General features: G+C 37.9%; 1 protein-coding gene across 1 annotated transcript in view; it reads left to right on the top strand.

Moving 5' to 3' along the window:
* cblb (Cbl proto-oncogene B, E3 ubiquitin protein ligase) overlaps positions 1–18,257 on the top strand; it is a 73,697-nt gene that overhangs the window by 30,613 nt on the left and 24,827 nt on the right. The window contains exons 4-6 of the mRNA XM_067397856.1: positions 9,115–9,261; positions 14,527–14,683; positions 16,739–16,860. Of these exons, the coding sequence (XP_067253957.1) occupies positions 9,115–9,261; positions 14,527–14,683; positions 16,739–16,860 (426 nt within the window). The remainder of the gene's footprint in view (positions 1–9,114; positions 9,262–14,526; positions 14,684–16,738; positions 16,861–18,257) is intronic.

The following is an 18,257-nucleotide window of genomic DNA, read 5'->3' as shown; positions in this document are numbered from 1 at the left end:
TTCAAAACACTGTTTTGAAGCTTTATGAATCTTTTGTTTCGAATCTTTTGTTTTTGTTTTAATTTTTGGGTGAACTGACCCTTTAATACTTTTATTAGCAAAGATGCATTAAATTGATTCAAAGTGCCTATAAAGACATTTATGGTGTTTTAGAAGATTTCTATTTCAAATAAATTGAAAATAGTTTCGAATTGTTCTTTCTAGTAATCAAAGAATCCTGAAAAACATTTTACTGTTTCCACAAAAACATTAAGCAGTACAGGTGTTTTCAACATTGAAAATAATAAGAAATGAGCACCAAATTAGTATATTAGAATGATTTCTAAAGGATCATGTGACACTGAAGACTGGAGTAAATTAAATATTTTATTAAGTATTTTAGTAAATAATATTTTATAATATTACTTTATTTTTTATAAGGGTGTTTTACCAGTACAGTTTCTTCTTTTTTCTTTTTTCTTTTTCTTTTTCTTTTTTGAATTCAATAACACATGTAAACGCCTTCTGAAAGTGACTCAGTCTCTCGACTTTCCAGAGAGCATGATGGGTGCTTGACTGGGCTGGTTGGAGGGCTCGCTCTCTCTCTCTCTCTCTCTAGCTGTTGCTTTCTCTTTTCCATAATGGTCAGGCTGTTAATCAAATCAATGCCTGGTCTCTGCTTGGCCATCACATGTGCAAGTAATAGTTCAGTACTGAAACTACCTTTATGGCCCTGCACTTGACACTCCCTGATGAGGACCTTTAAACCCGACTGCAATGAAATACTTTACGCAATCACACTTCATTAACACTAACGACACAGGCCTGATGTGTGTGGTTTTTTTTGTTTTTTGTTTTTTACGAGGTGACAATGATTGAGTTTTGATGTAGCTTTGTGGTCAAAGATAAATAATACTTAAAAAATATTTTTTAAGTTATTTTTCTTGTATTGCAGTGGAATAAGAGCATAATAACTGGAGTTGAGACACATGATTCATTTTGCAAACTGCCAGTAACGTGTGAGTATTGACTGACTTTCCTCACAGAGGTCAATTACTGCTAGGCTACGGTGACCTTTTAACATGGCATTGGAGTACGAGTTTTGAGCTGGTCAGATTAGATGTGACTCTTAGAAGTTTGCAAACACACTTCACGCTTCTCATAATGTAATATGAAGCAGCAAAGTGCAGCAAATGGAAACTTGCAGCCCTCATCTGACCAGTAAACATCTTCCACGTGGCACCGTCATGAACTGAAACATTATGTGTGTGCGAGTGCGTGTTTCAGTGTGTATGGGGGGTGGTTATTAGAGGTTTTGACTGAAAATCCAGACAGATTGCTTGAACGTAGTTGAAGGCTGAAAATATAGGCTCTTCAGTCATTTCACAGTTTTTCCTCTTCTCTCCAGATGAGCTTGGATGATCCCCAACACTGGTACTCTACCATTATCTGCAATTACCATAAAATCATCTATGTTCAAATACAGCACTGTCATCGTCTGTCTCCCAATAATATATGTTTTAAGGGGTTTCATTCAGAAAGGCAGGAGTCATCCGGTCCGCAGAACACACACAGGAAGCACTGAGGGTTTGGAGAGTTCAGAGATGATGGTAGGAAGTCTGACTCTCTGGTTTGGCCACTTAGGCAGCAGTATCTTGAAACAGCGGGAATAGTAGTAGAGCAGCATGCCTTGTGCAATAACTCAGCTGAATGCATTTTTATTTTGTGTGTGTTTTTTTTGTTTTGTTTCCTGTCACTGCTGCTTTTATAATTATTTAAGTTCAACAGGTTCATTCTATGTATCACATGACTTGAGCAAGGCTGAAATGATTAGGCTTTGTGCTGCATTTAGACCAGTCACATGGCACTTATGAGAGACGAGTCACCATTTATCTTTCTGTCCCTTCAACAGACTGAAATGTGCGGTCTATTTTATTCGTGGCTAAAACGAGCATCGCTATTATTATTCAGTATTGTTAGTTCAGTATTCAGTATTATTCAGTAATTCTGCACTAGGACATAGCTAACTGATACCTCATATCATGTGGCTTGTTGTAGGATAATGTATGTTATTACTTTTCTAAGCAATCAGTTATTATTTTCACCTGGCAGAGGATAAATCCCATAGATTTGCATTGAAGGCTGGAGCCGAATCATGTCTAGATACTAGAATATCATAGACTTGATAGACTCTTTTGAGTTGGACCCATTAGAAAACACCCTAGAAAACACATAGAGCATCTATCAACCTCCTAGCAACCACCTAGGACACCATAGCAACCACCCAGAATACCCTAGCAACCACCCAGAACACCCTAGACCTGGCAAACACCCAGAACACCAAAGACCTGGAAACAACACAGAACATCGATCAACCCACCACCCAGAACATGCTAGCAACCTCCTATTAACTATCTAGAACAACCTAAACACCACAGACCTGGCAACCACCCAGAACACCTAACAACCGTCCAGACCACCTAGAAACCACCCAGAACACTCAAGACCTGGAAACCACACAGAACATCTATTGATCTTCTAGCAGCCATCTAGAACACCCTAGCAACCACCCAGAACACCCAAGACCTGGAAACCATACAGAACATCTATCAACCCACCGGCCAGAACATGCGATCAACCTCCTAGCAACCACCATGAAAACCCTAAACCTGGCAACCACCCATAACACACCATCTAGAACACCCTGGCAACTACTTAGCAATGCACTGACAAACATTCTTATCACCCTGTACCTTCTTGGTGGTGTCTAGTTGCATCTGACCCTAAAACTAAGGATAAATCACAAATATAAAGAGAAACAGCCTCAAAGAATATCCTACTCTTTGTCATTTCCAACATATATTTTGCCCTTGTAGCTGTTTTGTAAATGATTTGGAAAATAGTTTTGCATATCCCAGATTAGGCTCCAGCCATATCCTGCTGAGCTGTGGTGTTGCGTGAGGTAGCGATGTGTGCTATGGAGTACTGGCTGTGTTCAAGCACACCCCCGCTCCTCTTGATAAGAGGTGAGGCACATAAAAAAAACCCTCATCCACCCCAGCAGCGCAGAGGGAATTAGCATACGTTAGCTGCCTGTGGGCCGAGATTATTGTTCTGTCTTAAATTCAATTTCTTCTACCTCAGGACAAGCCTCTGTACTAGGATTAGCTCTCTCTGTGCATCCATCACTCAATGTCCTCAAAGGTGTGTGCCGTCTTCTCCCTGGCTTTGTGGTTAGCGTGTGACATGTTATCAGTCTCTACCTCATGGATTGGGTTTAAATGATTCACGGACATGGCTGGGAACTGGTGTGTGTCAGAGGTGTTGAAGCTTAAATGATCTCTGTGAACTCAACTGTCAGCACATGGGCATCTCTAGGATTCATCCGTGTAATGTTGTCACTCTCTTAGTGTTAAATGTTGTTGAAATATTATAACGTAGTTCCTGTGTGAACCTGTCTCCAATATCCTGTGATAGTTATGAAGACAGCAGGTGTGACCATGTTTGATGTGGAATGGATGTTGTTTGCTGGTAATGGATATGTTGGGTGTTAGAGATAAAGATGTGTAAATGTTCTAAAGACATTTGAGCAGATGAGTTTCATTCTCTTATGAGCCAGTTCGTTAAGTGAATCAACATCTGACTATTTTTCTTAACTACTGGTGAAACTTAAATCTGTATCATTACTAACTTGCTCTTTATTTGACAATGTGTAGTTAGAAAAATAAATTTGTAACAGTAAATAAATAAGCCAATAAATATATTATATTATATTATATTATATTATATTATATTATATTATATTATATTATATTATATTATATTATATTATATTATATTATATTATATTATATTATATTATATTATATTATTATCGGATTATTTTTTATCGTTTTTTTTTACATTTTCATGTTTTTCAGGATTAACAGAAAGTTCAAAAGAGGAGCCTTTATTTGAAATGAAACAATTTTGTAAGATTATAAAGGTCTTTGCTGTTACTTTTGTTAAATTTAGCATGCCCTTGCTGAAGAAAAGTATGAATTTCTTTCAAAAGAAAAGAAGAAAAAAATCTTACTAACCCCAAACATTTGAATGGTAGTGTGTGCATGTTTTTATTATTAAAAAAGCTAGCCGGTCTGTCATTTGAGCTTGCCTTTCTCCAGACTGACACTGAATATATAGAAATCCCTCTGCAGTTTCAGTATTACTGCATTAAATGGGTTGATAAAATGAGCGGTGACTCACCATATTGAAAACTTGACAACTTGGAGGTATTAACTGAACTGAAGTTTATGGAGAGAAATGTTCTGCGGTGGGTTCATCAGAGACTTATAAAGAAATAAAAGGATCCCCTTGGCTAAGTTAGGCTGAAAAGAGATTTATTGCTATATCTAAAGCATATACCACTGAGAACTAAGGAAGTTTTTCACACTGGTTAATCATTGACAGTTTTAACCCATTTAAATGCATGCTTGATTATGACCAGAGCTTTATAACAACTCTGAATAATCAAGATTCTGATGTAAAATACACCTCCAGATTTGACCCCCGGTTCTCATCTGCCAATTTCTCCCCTCTCGCCGGTTCTGCATGGCTGCTAACATGCTAATTGCTTTGTCACAGTTATGTTTTGACAGGAAGATACGCTAATGTAGCACACTAATTAATGGGTCTCTAAATACAGCCAGATTTAGACAAGAAATGCAAATGTGAAATAGGGTCTGATGCAGATGAAATTGTTTGTGCCGAGCGAAACGGTTGGGGTGAATTTCGACAATGCTCCTGGGAGCTCCAGGTGCCCAACTGCAGCTTTACAAAATACCACTGTGAATCCTGAAAGTTTGTGTGTGTTTGTTGTGCCTCAGAGGGGCTAGTTATCTACCGCTTGCAGCCCGGTTCCTCTCGACCTCCCTCGGGCTGAGTGGCCCAGCGTAATTGAGTGCCACCTGAAAGGTTGTTCTGAAAGGTGGGTTATCTGCCCGCTCTAATCCCACAGGAGGACGGCACAGCGGGAGGAAGGGGACAAGCCTCTGAGGGCTGGAGTCCCTTTCTGCAGCCATAAGGCAGTATGGGAAAAGCCAATTAGGGACACTACTTTGAAAATATTAATGACTTGTGGTACCTAGAGATGGTGTAACTCATTATATTTGTTTGCATGTCTACTGTTCTATAAATTACCCAATAGATACATGAGTAAAAGTAAAGATGTTCAAGGTTAACATAACACTTGGGAAAAGTACTAGTACAATTTTTAAAGCAAAGGATTTTGCTTGTGCATTTGAAGTATGAAAGAGTGGCATAAATAATGGAATTAAATAATTTGAGCCTTCTTGTGAACACTTTTAAATGATTTCGTGAAAAGATTCAATCAGTTTGAAAGTCAGAAATTATTATCTGCATCCCACTTATACAATTAGTGATATATATATATTATGAGCTATATGATCTACAATCCCACAAGCATTGCGAATGACATAATGAAAAAACAACAATGGTGTAAAGTAAAACTCAGGATTGATAATTATCATTTAATTTATTATGTTTATTGCATTATATTAATGTATATACAAATGTATAAGTTATATGAATAATGAATTTGAATAAATGATTTTTCTATAAAGAAAATGTATGTGATTTTTACCTTTTTTATATATATTAAAAATAAAATATTATCCATTTTGTGATTAGTAATCATAATAATAATAGTGATTATTATTATTATTATTATTATTAATAAGAAAAAGAAGAATAGAATAGTATAGAAGAGAATATTTTACTTAGAACATAAAAATCCAAAATTATCTATATTATTAAAGCTTCTTATAAATTTGTATATTTATGAATAAATATAATGTCTTATTTGCAAAATAACTGTACAGTCAAAAAATTAATAATTTAAAAACTTTAGTTTGTAAAAAAAAAAAAAAATACAATAATAATAATATAGCTGCAAGCAGCAATTACGGGGCCAAGCACAAAAACGGCACAAGAAGCCAGCCAACATGGCCGTGAGCATCAGACCAACAGCAGCAGTGAGCAATTAGAAAAAAAAGTTATTAGCATTTTTGTCAAGTTTGTTATAACTTTTGAGCACGAGGTGGCGCTGGTCCGAAACTTCTCAGGCTGCTTCAGGGCATTGTCCTGATGACCCATACCAAATTAATGAATTTTGGTCAAACCCATCAGAAGTTATAAGCAAAAATAGCCATTTTTCATATCTCCACTCCAGTAGGTGGCGCTGCGCCGAAACACTGTATGATGCCTCAGGTCATGCTTGTGATGACACGTACCAAGTTTGGTCTGAATATGTCAAAGCATTGTAGAGATACAGCTTCAAGAGTAATTTTTGCATCATCTCTCAAATTCTTTGCTCCGGTATACGAAAACGGTTTGACTTATCAACTTGAAATCCATAACTTTTTGTCGGCATGGTCTGAAGATGATACGGTTCAATTTTGGTGAAAATCGGAGCAAAGGTCTAGGAGGAGTTTGAAAAAGTAGGTTTTTAAAGAAAAACAATATGGCGGACAGGAAGTTCAGCTGAATATGGCAAATTTGATATCTATGTTCTCAGCATGACCCAAGGAATCTATTGAGACCAGTTTCATTACAATCGGTAGATATTATCAAAAGTTATTAGCATTTTTGTCAATTTTGTTATAACTTTTGACCACAAGGTGGTGCTGGTCCGAAACTTCTCAGGCTCCTTCAGGGCATTGTCCTGATGAACCATACCAAATTTATGAATTTTGGTCAAACCCATCAGAAGTTATAAGCAAAAACAGCCATTTTTCATATCTCCACTCCAGTAGGTGGCGCTGTGCTGAAACATTGTATGATGCCTCAGGTCATGCTTGTGATGACACATACCAAGTTTGGTCTGAATATGATAAAGCATTGCAGAGATACAGCTTCAAGAGTCATTTTTGCATCATGCCTCAAATTCGTTGCTCTGGTATACGAAAACGGTTTGACTTATCGACTTGAAATCCATAACTTTTTGTCAGCATGGTCTGAAGATGATACGGTTCGATTTTGGTGAAAATCGGAGCAACGGTCTAGGAGGAGTTCGAAAAAGTAGGTTTTTAAAGAAAAACAATATGGCGGACAGGAAGTTCAGCTGACTATGGAAAGTTTGATATCTATGTTCTCAGCATGACCCAAGGAATCTACTGAAAACAGTTTCATTACAATCGGTTAATATAGTCAAAAGTTATTAGCATTTTTGTAAATTTTGTTATAACTTTTGACCACAAGGTGGCGCTGGTCCTAAACTTGGTATGCTCCTTCAGGGCATTGTGCTGATGACCCATACCGAGTTTCATAACGATACGCTAATGCGTTCGTAAAATACAGCATTTTAGCACCAAATTTAAAATGGCCGACGGCCAAAATGTCCAATATGGGAAAATTGGATATCATTCGACTCGGCATGATTCCCCGAATCCAACGAGACCAAATTCATGATTTTTGGCCAAACCCATCAGAAGTTATAAGTAAAAATAGCCATTTTTCATATCTCCGCACCACTAGGTGGCGCTGCGCCGAAACGCTGCATGTTGCCTCAGGTCATGCTTGTGATGACAGTTACCAAGTTTGGTCTGAATACGATAAAGCGTTGCGGAGATACAGCCTTATGTCTATTTTCGCAAGCACTACGTACAATTCGTTTGCGTGTTTTTCGAAAACGGTTTGAGAAATCAACTTGAATTCCATAACATTTTGTCGGCATGGTCTGAAGATGATCTGGTTCAATTTTCGTGAAAATTGGAGTAACGGCCTAGGAGGAGTTCGAAAAAGTACGTTTTTCAGAAAATTCAAAATGGCGGAAAAATGTTCATGACGGAAAATGACGTCATATGGTGCAATCGATTCGTCTTGACCCAAGGAATCAGAGGAAAAAATTTTGTTTCTAGCCCTTATGGTTCAAAAGTTATTAACATAAACATAAGTGCAACTTTGGACAGCTGATGGCGCTAGAGGGATTGAGTTAGAGACTCCAAATTTGCTATGGACAAAGGTCAGACTGTCCTCTAACTGTGTGCCAAATTTCACAACTTTCCCGCAAGCGGTTCTATGGGCTGCCATAGACTTCAAGAGCGGAAGAAGAAGCGGAAGAATAATAATAAGCGTACGGAACGCCAACAATAACAATAGGTGCCTAAGCACCTTCGGTGCTTGGCCCCTAACTATTACTGATCGTATCATGGATAGTGACAATATGTGTTGCGCATATTTCACCCAAAATGAAAATTACTGTGAAAAAAATCAAGTTTACAGAGTTTTAGTGTCAGTACTATATTAAACTACTATATATAATGTTGAATATAATGTATAATAATGCAGTGGGAGAATATATGTGGGTCCTGATAATACCAAATGTCTTATGTTACCAGTGAAAAGTGGCCCACATTATTTTAAATATATATAGTCAGGGACAGAGTGCAAACATATTCATCTGAAATAAATCTGTATTTCAACGTTAGAATCATGAATATTTTTATTCTGGTGTCACCATTGTCCTGGACATTGGGTTACCAGCACCAAGTTCAAGCCTGTTCATTTCCACCCTCAATGTAATACCAAATTTAGCATTTTAATCAAGAGTAGCCTACATTTTTTGTAATCCTTTTATCATATGTCTTGGAGTATCACAATAATATCGTATTGTGATTTCAGTATCATGATATGTATCGTATCGTGACATAAGGGTATCGTTACACCCCTAATTTATATATATCCCTAATTAATATACATATATTTTCTAAGTGGAGTATTTCAGAAATCTGTTTTGTGACTATGCACCATTGCAGACATTCAGTCTTCATCATGTTGCAGTGGCAACAGGAGCAGATCGTCTCCGTTCTGTTGGCCGGAGCCCAGTGAGTGTTTGTTTTTTTGGTGTGGCCACGACATGCCCTTCAGACTGTGTGCATCAGATTGCACTGTATCCTCGTGCTGTTTGAAGGGAGACGTGTGCGGCACATTAACTTCCTTCCTAGCTCAAGGACAAGAAACTGACTCAATAGAGAATGCTTAGAGTTCACTTTTCTCTTTGTATGTGTGTACACTTGCACTGCTTGACTGCTAAATTTCCTGTGTTTAATATATTTTGTTCGTCTCGTTCTCTTGCAGACGAAACCTTACCAAGCTCTCGCTGATCTTCAGTCACATGTTAGCCGAGATCAAAGCCATCTTTCCAGGTGGACAGTTCCAAGGAGACACATTTCGCATTACCAAGGCAGACGCCGCCGAGTTTTGGAGAAGGTCTTTTGGCGATAAGTAAGTTTGAGTATTTTTCTTCTTGTTTCCAGATGTATCTGCCAAATCAGATGTGATCTTTCCAGTCTTTCATTAGAGCTCCAATCAATTAAAACTCTTTGTCATGGAGAAATGCGTTTTCTCTCCTCCATTTAGCAGCGAGTAAGTGGGGTGAACTGTCTGGTCATGTGCTGGAGTGCTGCTCTTGAGTCAGTCCTGTGATTTAGCATACATCTGCACACTAAAACAGACACGACGATGCCTTTCCTAACTGCCCTAGTCAGTGATTGTGAGGTGAAGGTCACTGGTTAGCTGCTTTTTTTTTCAGGCTAATGGAGAACATTTAGGGTCTTCTGCCTCTGTCTTAATTCTGGCATATGAGTTTTTTCAGACAGCTTGATCAGCCTGGGCTTGTTTTTCGGGAAGAAAAATGTAGTACTGCCAGCATATAAATGTAGATAGAGGAGATAACATTGTGGCAGTTCATGCTAGTCGATTAGTAAGATTGGCTAGTTCAGAAGTTTGAAAACTGGGATATACGGGCACCAACAGGGAGTTCTAGGTGGTCCAATGAGAAGAAAATAATATATAAAATAATATAAAAATCATGTAATTCTTTTTTTTATTGTTTACAGTAGTTTTATGTTTCTTTTAAGGTTTAAAATTTAACAGTACTCTAAAAATCTATAGATGTATATCAGTTTAACTGTTCAGGACAAACAAGAGACTCATGAACAACCATCACAAAATATAAAAACAGTTGTGGATCATCCAGGCAACCACACACAGTATTAAGAATCAAGGGTATGCAAATTTTTGAACGGGTCATTTTTATAAATTCAGCTATTTTTTGACTATATGTAAAAATCTTTTATGCAAAATATCTTATTCAAGACAGTGCTAAATAAAAAATAACACACATTTTGCATGATCCCTCTTATTTTGTTAAAATAATTAACATTATTTTAATTGCTTCTCCTGAAAGGAGAAAAAAATGAAGTAATAATTTGGAATTAAGCTGATTTCGATTTCCAGCTCAACACTGACACAGATTGTCTGAACGATATCTCTAGATCTTTAGGAGGTGAAGTCCATTTGCAATGTTTAATTAATTTGCAGTATCTGTGGCTGCTGCATATTTTATCTTCTGTTTAATCCAGCAAATCGGAGGGTTAAAGGGAGTGTGAATGTGTGCACGGATACACTGTGCTAGGAACGGAAAGGCCCCGTAATAGGGCAGGTGTGATCAGCTATCCCAGAGAGGAAGAGCAAGAGAAGGAGAGAGAGAAAGAGAGATTTAGGGACGGGAAAAGACTAGAGCAGTCTCTAGTGTGTATCTAGTTACTGCCCTGATATATTATAGATTATTATAAAGGTCTACTTCCCGCTCTGTACAGAGGAAGTGTGCATGAGTCATTGATACGAGAAACAGAGCGGCCTTCCTTTGGCTCTTCTATCTCACTCTGTGTGGAAATAGAAAGCTCAGCATCCTTATGCCATCAATCCAGTGAGCACTAGAGCTCAGATCTGTAGCTTGCAGAGTAACAGTTGCTACGTGGCGAACCTATATAAGCATGTCTGTGCGTGTGAGACAAGATAAATGAGCTTGTATAACCATATATACAGCGGTTTCTTGGTGGAGTCTTGGTGGAAAATCTTGGTCTGAGGATTTTGAAAAGTTGAAGGAATGAAGAAACATTTCAGATTTCTAGGTCTGCATTCAAACAAGTAAATTAGTGACAATGATTATATGAACTCTTTGTCAGATGTTCTTGCTTCCAAGTTGTACAGTTCAGTTAAACTTTTCACTTAAACTCTGAAAATTGTCATTTGTAATGAAATGGTTTTTATCCTAGTGACAAGTAAGACTGTCCACTGGGGGGGACACTATTTTTTTTTTTTTTTTTTGATAATATAATGTAATATTACAAATTTTAACATTGATAATATAAGAAATGTTTCCTGAACACCAAATCAGCATATTAAAATGATTTCTGAAGGATCATGTGACACTTTATTTTTGATCAAATAAATGCAGCCTTGGTGAGCAACTGAAACTTCTTTCAAAAACATTACAAAAATCTTACTGTCCCCAAACATTTGAATGGAAGTATATTATATAGATTTATGAAATAATAATCAAAGATTATCTCAAAACAAATCTTTCTTTTCTTTTTCTTTTAAGAAATCAGTTTTTAATGAGGCTTTTATCTTTATTATGAGACAAACATGCTCATCTTAGAGGTCAATTAATTGTATGTGTGACTTCCATATTTAATGTATTTTTGTATAACTTATTAGATAGGACAAAAAATTAGCTTCATGACATTGTCATTTGGGGAAAAAAAGGCAAAATTAAAGCATTTGCGGTTCATGATCTCAGACTTTTGGACCCTGCTGTGTATATATACTTGTTCTCTAGACCTTACTGGAAACAAGGCTGTTGTCACTGCAGTAATTCTTCTATCAGTTTAGAATGGTTTGAGCCTAGAAAGATAATATCAGGCCTTATATGTTCTCTCTCTCTCTCTCTGTGTGCAAGTCTCTTGATAATGGAATATAATGCTTTTACTCAGAATAACCAGAGAATGGAATAAATGTGAGGTTACCTCCCCCTCTCTCATCCGAACACCGTTCTCAGATCAGTTTCAGTTCTGTCTTCAGAAAGGTCTAGCTTAGACTATGATGTATAGACTAACCCCGACCAGATGCAGTGTGGGTATTTGATATGCAGATGATATAATGAGGGGAAAAAAAAAGAAATCTACATTTTCCTCTACAGTAGCAGCAGGAATTCTTGCTCACCGTTTCCTCATTATCAGTTCATATAAATATCCTGCTGTTTCGCTGAATGACGGGTAGAGGAGAGATTTGTTTTCAAGCTAATTTTTCTTATTAAACTCCCTTCTGTCCGCCGAGACTCAAATCCATTTTAAATTCTCGTTTAAATGCGGTAAGTGGCCACTGGCCAATAGGAGCACAGTTTCCAGTGGCAACACTGAAGGCCACCGACTGAGCTGCCTGTTTTCTGTCTTACTCTGGCGGCAGCTGTTTAGTGAATTAAAATAATGCGCTCGCTGATTATACTCTGATAGCATGGAGATTATCACACAACCGAATCACCCCAGAGCAGGCTCTCTGATTCAGAATTTTACCCAATTTGTTTCTCTTAACGCACAACATGGCTTTGTCGAGGCTTTTTGAAGCCTTTAAATTGATGCAGAAATCTGCCTCCTGACTTGTGACCTGCCTCGCTCTAACTCTCCACCCCTTCCCTCATTTATTTATTGGCATCATGCTATTATGTGTGTGTCTCTACCTGTCCTGTTTCAGTAATTGGCAAGGACAGGGTCCTTAATGAGCTCCCTTTTATTCCATCCACTGAGAGATGCCCTCAGCCCATTAAAAAGTCTTCCTTGATTAAGGGGTCAGCTATTCTAATAAATGTAATTAAACTAGATCTCGTCTTTCTTCACAAAACTCTTCTGTCCAGCTACTTGATGTGCATCAGAGACAGTTTAAAGGGGAATATGCGCAGAAAAATGACTTGTAACGCTCCATGTGGAATATGTAGGGTATTTATGAGCCAAGTTTTATTTCAGTGCCCTCCAGTAAACCCACTAGATTGATTCATTGTTTTCTTTACCGCACTGACCGACGTTTAGCAAATGTATCAGAGGGCAGAGTGAGTTTCCTTATTCCTGGTGATGCATCAGCACTTTTGTGCTGTTTCGCTGTGGCTGCTGATTAATACATATGCAAAACACAATTTTGCTATGGAAAAATTTCACGTTAAACTGAAATGTAATCATGCTGAGGATGCATAATGCACAGAACTCATGACATGATGGAAATGAGTTTGAATGCTGAGTTGATAAAGCTTAGGGAAATCAACCTACATGTGACTTATTATTGTCTCTACATTTAGGATATTTTAACATAATATAAAAATTGAACAGCACCTTTGAAGCGTCGGTCAGAATTTAAAAAAACGTTTTGTTTTTCCATGCTCACCAAGGCTGCATTTATTTGTTGAAAAATACAGTAATAACTGTAATCGGATAACATCTTCCAGTGAGTCATATAGGAAGGGAATTTGAATATTGTTAACTTGTATTTAAGAGCAGTGGAAGTCAAGAAGTTGTCATTTAGATAATTAGTTAATCATGTGTTTAAGAAAGGTTTCTGTATGTGTTGAGACTTAGCCAGCAGGCCGCTGCCCTCTCTAATAAGAATCAGCAGAGCCGATGTTTCCTCATTAACCTCCTGGTCTGTCTGATTCATTGTGGATCTTCCACGCCATTGTCTCTTTATTGTACTGATTAACAGGCTCTGATCCTCAATCCAATCACAAGAATGATGGGTAATACTCTCTCAGGGTGGCTGACACTGTCAGATTGTCAAAATGAAGCGCAGTAGATCTTCTGGTTTTTAGTGTAACGAGTCTGTTTTCTTGTCTCACCTGAAGGACTGATATGACGTGCCATTAGCCCGAAGTGCTTTTTTTTTTTTGTTAACCAAGAAAAGAGAACTGACTTTTAAGAATCCACATCTCTGCTTTGTCTTTTCTTTTTCTCAGAGTATGTGTTTGTGTCTGAAAGTGTTTGCTGGTCAATTTGTGACGGTCAGTGTTTATGAAACTGTTCTTTAGAGAAGCGGTCGAAGCAGTGTGTGGGTGGCACTTTTCTCCACATGCTCTGCTGTTTACATCAGAACTTCCATTTTGTGGCTGTCATAGACCACCAGGGGAATGTATACAACATTTTTACAGTACGTGAATAAGAGTTTACAGTCATAGACACAGATACAGTATAAGAACTTGCGTTCTTAGTCATTCTGGTGAACGTGTTGTTTTTTTATTTTGTGCACACGCATTTTACACGTTTGAGGAATCCTCAGACTCTTAGCTAACCCATGGACTCCCAGTGTAAAATGTTGTTTTGAATATTTTTCACCAAATGTATATATTGCTTTAACATGTCATTTCAGCAGCACACTCATGGCAACCACTCCTATTTTCAAACGAAATATCTATACTTCAACGTTTTCACTAGCATTACTTTTATATATTGCTTTAATATGTTATAGCAACACACTCATGGCAACCACTCATTTTTTCTTCAGAAATATCTGGTTTTTCACAGCAACATTTTCACAGGCCAGTGCCTGAAGGATTTGATGTTTAATTTAGTACATGTTCATAGCCCAAAGCAACTGGATGTATTTCAAGCAGGATTTACACAAGTCTAATCCCAGTGTGCATTTGTGTGTTTTGTGTGGTTCCAGGACAATAGTGTCATGGAAAATGTTCCGGCAGTGCCTTCACGACGTGCACCCCATCAGCTCCGGTTTGGAAGCCATGGCTCTGAAATCTACCATCGACCTCACCTGCAATGACTATATCTCCGTCTTTGAGTTCGACATCTTCACTCGTCTTTTCCAGGTAACCCCTGAACTCCTCACCTCCCACAATGGCATCCAACCCATCTCTCAATTTCTCGCCAGGACAAACGTGTTAGAACTGCATATAAGCTAACATTTAAATGTCAACTACTTTCTCAAAACAGCTAATAGTAATAATGAAAGCGATACGGCAGGATCACCCTTGTTTTTCTCTCTCCAGCGTGGGCCGATCTACTCATTCTGTGGAGAAACCTTGCACATAGTCGTCTCACAGATAACCACGATTAAACTGAAAACATCAAACACGTCTCAATGTTTCATAGTCATCACGTCTCCTGTCTCGCTGATGGAAAATAGTGCTAAGACTGGGGATCACCTCTGCAAATGAGTGTAGAGTGGGAGGTTTGTTTTACGCAGAGGAATCCCTTAGAAAAACACACCTCATCTTTAACCACAACACACACACGCTTACAAACCTGTGTTTGCACAAGCCGTATTGCAAAACACCCACTTTTTGTCTACCTACTCAAGCCTTTGCTGCACAAATAATAAAATTCCCATAAATGTGTTGGAAGGACCTGCATCATTTCATTAGCGTGGATTTGTTTATGCGGCTGAGTCAATCAGTGAGCAATATGGAGTTTTTATCTCATGCCGTGCTTCTAATCGTCATGTGACCTTCCCCCGGCTGAATCACCACACACGACCCCAGCTACCTTACAGCCAAAGCCAACAACACTCCACCCTGCTCATTTGAACATCCAAACGTTTCTTTGTAGCTCTTCTCCAGATTTTTAGATATTGCTTAAGTCTCGTTTGGTTTAGTCCGCTTGAATGGGAAAGAGGAGACAGAGCAAACTTTTCCATTTTACCACATATTCACAGTATCAAGAGTCCCAGCTGCTTTTTCTTTGGTTCTGACATGTCAAGATGAGTTTATTTGAGAATACACAGAGAAAAAAAGTATTGGACTTTTAAGTCACTTTTTAAAAAAAAAATGTCTAAATACTGTTATCAAACTGCAGTCCATGGGCCATAAAGCTGTACTAGGAGATCTGCAGAAAACATGTAATAAATATGTTTTATAAAATATGTCTTTAGGGCTGTAAAATTAAAAATTTTAACTTATAATATTTATTTGTATAAATAATAATAAATACATATCTATATTTAAATATATTTAATATGTTTAACACAATTATATGTCAAAATATGCTATACTTTGCAAATAAATCTGTATTAAATTTACATAAATTTTATACAAAAAATACACATCTAAAATAAACTGTGATTTGGGGAAAAAAAAAAAATTTAATAAAAAGTAAATATTTGTAGATAATATTTTACCTATTGTATTGTACAGTGACAAGATAAAAGCTAATTATTTAATGTAAAAAAAGCCTTTAAATAATAACACATTTTTCCTCACATAGTAACAGGTCTATACATGAAAACATATTTAGGCAGGGGTCAGGGATAATCATATTTGGGAGTCCTTAGCATTAAAAATCCCTGCATTAGATAATGCAATTCAAACCAAACAGCATCAGCAAACAAATTATTGGAAATCTTTATCAGAACTAACTTCACTTTTCTTTAGATGTTTAATGGAGAAAGTCACTTCCCCATTACCATTATGCACCAACAATAAAGAACCTTTTACTTCCTAAAAGTGTTCTGCTACTTTTTTCCTCATTTTGAACAGCATATATTGTAGTTTATAATTTAACACACTTCTTTTTGTTAATTTTTTAGTTTGAAAATTTTAGTTTGAAAACTAAATAGCACGTTTTTTTTTTTTTTTTTAGATTGAAATCTGACTGTCTGATTAGATAGAATAGTCACACATTTTTAACTATGACTTAAAGTGTTCAAATACTTTTTGAAGTTGATGTATGTCCAGCTACAAGGCACAGTAGTATACCTAGTTTAGTCTTCTTGATTTTACCATCTGGGAGGTCAGTGATGGTAAAAATGAAACATATGCTGATGCATTCCAGTTTGACTTCTGTTTTCGGGGCTATTTGAGGTATCACAGATTACGGACTTCCTAAACTCACTACCTCTCTCTTTAATTCTTTTCTCTTCCCTATAGCCATGGGGCTCAATCCTGAGGAACTGGAACTTCCTGGCAGTCACGCACCCAGGATACATGGCCTTCCTGACTTACGACGAAGTGAAGGCACGTCTGCAGAAGTACATCAACAAACCTGGCAGGTACAGACTAGTCTGCACGCGTGTGTGTGTGTAACTGGATGGCTGTAATAGACATACCATCTGCTGTGTTGCGCCGGGCCAGCCAGCTGTTTTTCTCCAGTCTGGCAGACGACCCCACTTGCATGGGAAAGTGGGCGAGGCGGAGATGTTAGCTTATTACAGGAGTCTCTTTGTCTGTGCTTATGCTTTTGCCAACTCTTGTTTGTCATTTAGCAGGCACTGGTTCTAGGATCTAGGATCAACATAACCTGGAAATGAACTCATGACCTTTGCATTGGTAACCCAGATTGTACCGTACCAGTACGCCAAGGGTGGCGGACAGTGCCACAGATAGACAGCGGTAGTTAAATCCAGTCTGTTTGGATTAGCTGATTAGAGAAACAGCATTGCATCTGTGCTGAAACAACTCTGAGGTCCAGAGCCAGACGGCAGGCACGATTACACACTGGTTAGAGTTGTTTAACGCAACGGCAAGATAATAGCAAGGCCATAAAATAAGAAACTTTATGGGAAAGGACTCCTCCAGTTTGATTTTCACCAGGAAAGTGGGCCTTTTTAAATGGCTGATGTGGGTTGGAGAGATGCGGCTAAACAAACAGACGGAAGTCGAGGACGGTGGGTGGTCGAGCAGAACTGTATGCAAATACCAATCTACTGAAGAGGAGCAGCAGCTGTGTGTGTGCGGTTAGAGAAGGTCATGGCAGCACCCAAGGGGACTATATGTGTTTCACGCTGTTTGTCTACCCACAACAGTCACCTGGCAAAATCATGCTCTTGACACGCTAGATGTCATATTTATATCAGGGCAGTGTGACACGAGAAGCAGGGCCCGTTAGTGCGGAAACACATACTTGCTGCCTCAGTAGTCACAGTAGCTCAGAGCTTTTTATGATCAGTGTGTGTCTTTGTGTGTGACAAGTCTGAGGGTATTGTGAGTTAGCTTGATTCCCCTGACAATTTGGTCATCTGGTCATCCACATTGAGTCTGTACTCTGGGCCTACTAGGACGCGTGTCTGCCCGGTACCACAGTGCAGAATAACCAAGAAACAAATATTACTGTCTGGAAGTGCATTTTTGAAGAAAAACCTTGTCACATGAAAGTAATGATGACTGAGGCCTGATAAAAGTGTTACGAAAGCATGATGAAAGAGGTCTTCTGAACTTAACTTTGTGTGATGAACACAGAAATTGAAATCATTACTCACTGAAAACCTTGAAATCTGTCCTGTAGGTCTTCTTGGGACGTTCATGAGGGAAGTAGCAATGTCCAATTCATGAACAAATCATTCTTTTGAAAAAGTTCTTTTTAATGAATTGTTCTCAAATCCAATTTATTATGATTTGTTCATGAATCAAACTGATTTAATTCATGAGTTCAGCTCGGTGATATGTTCAC

This window comes from Chanodichthys erythropterus, chromosome 10 (assembly GCF_024489055.1).
Source record: "Chanodichthys erythropterus isolate Z2021 chromosome 10, ASM2448905v1, whole genome shotgun sequence".
In the NCBI taxonomy this organism is placed as follows: Eukaryota; Metazoa; Chordata; class Actinopteri; order Cypriniformes; family Xenocyprididae; genus Chanodichthys; species Chanodichthys erythropterus.
The sequence above is the reverse complement of the archived record's forward strand: the minus strand, read 5'-3'. Positions and strand labels throughout refer to the sequence as shown.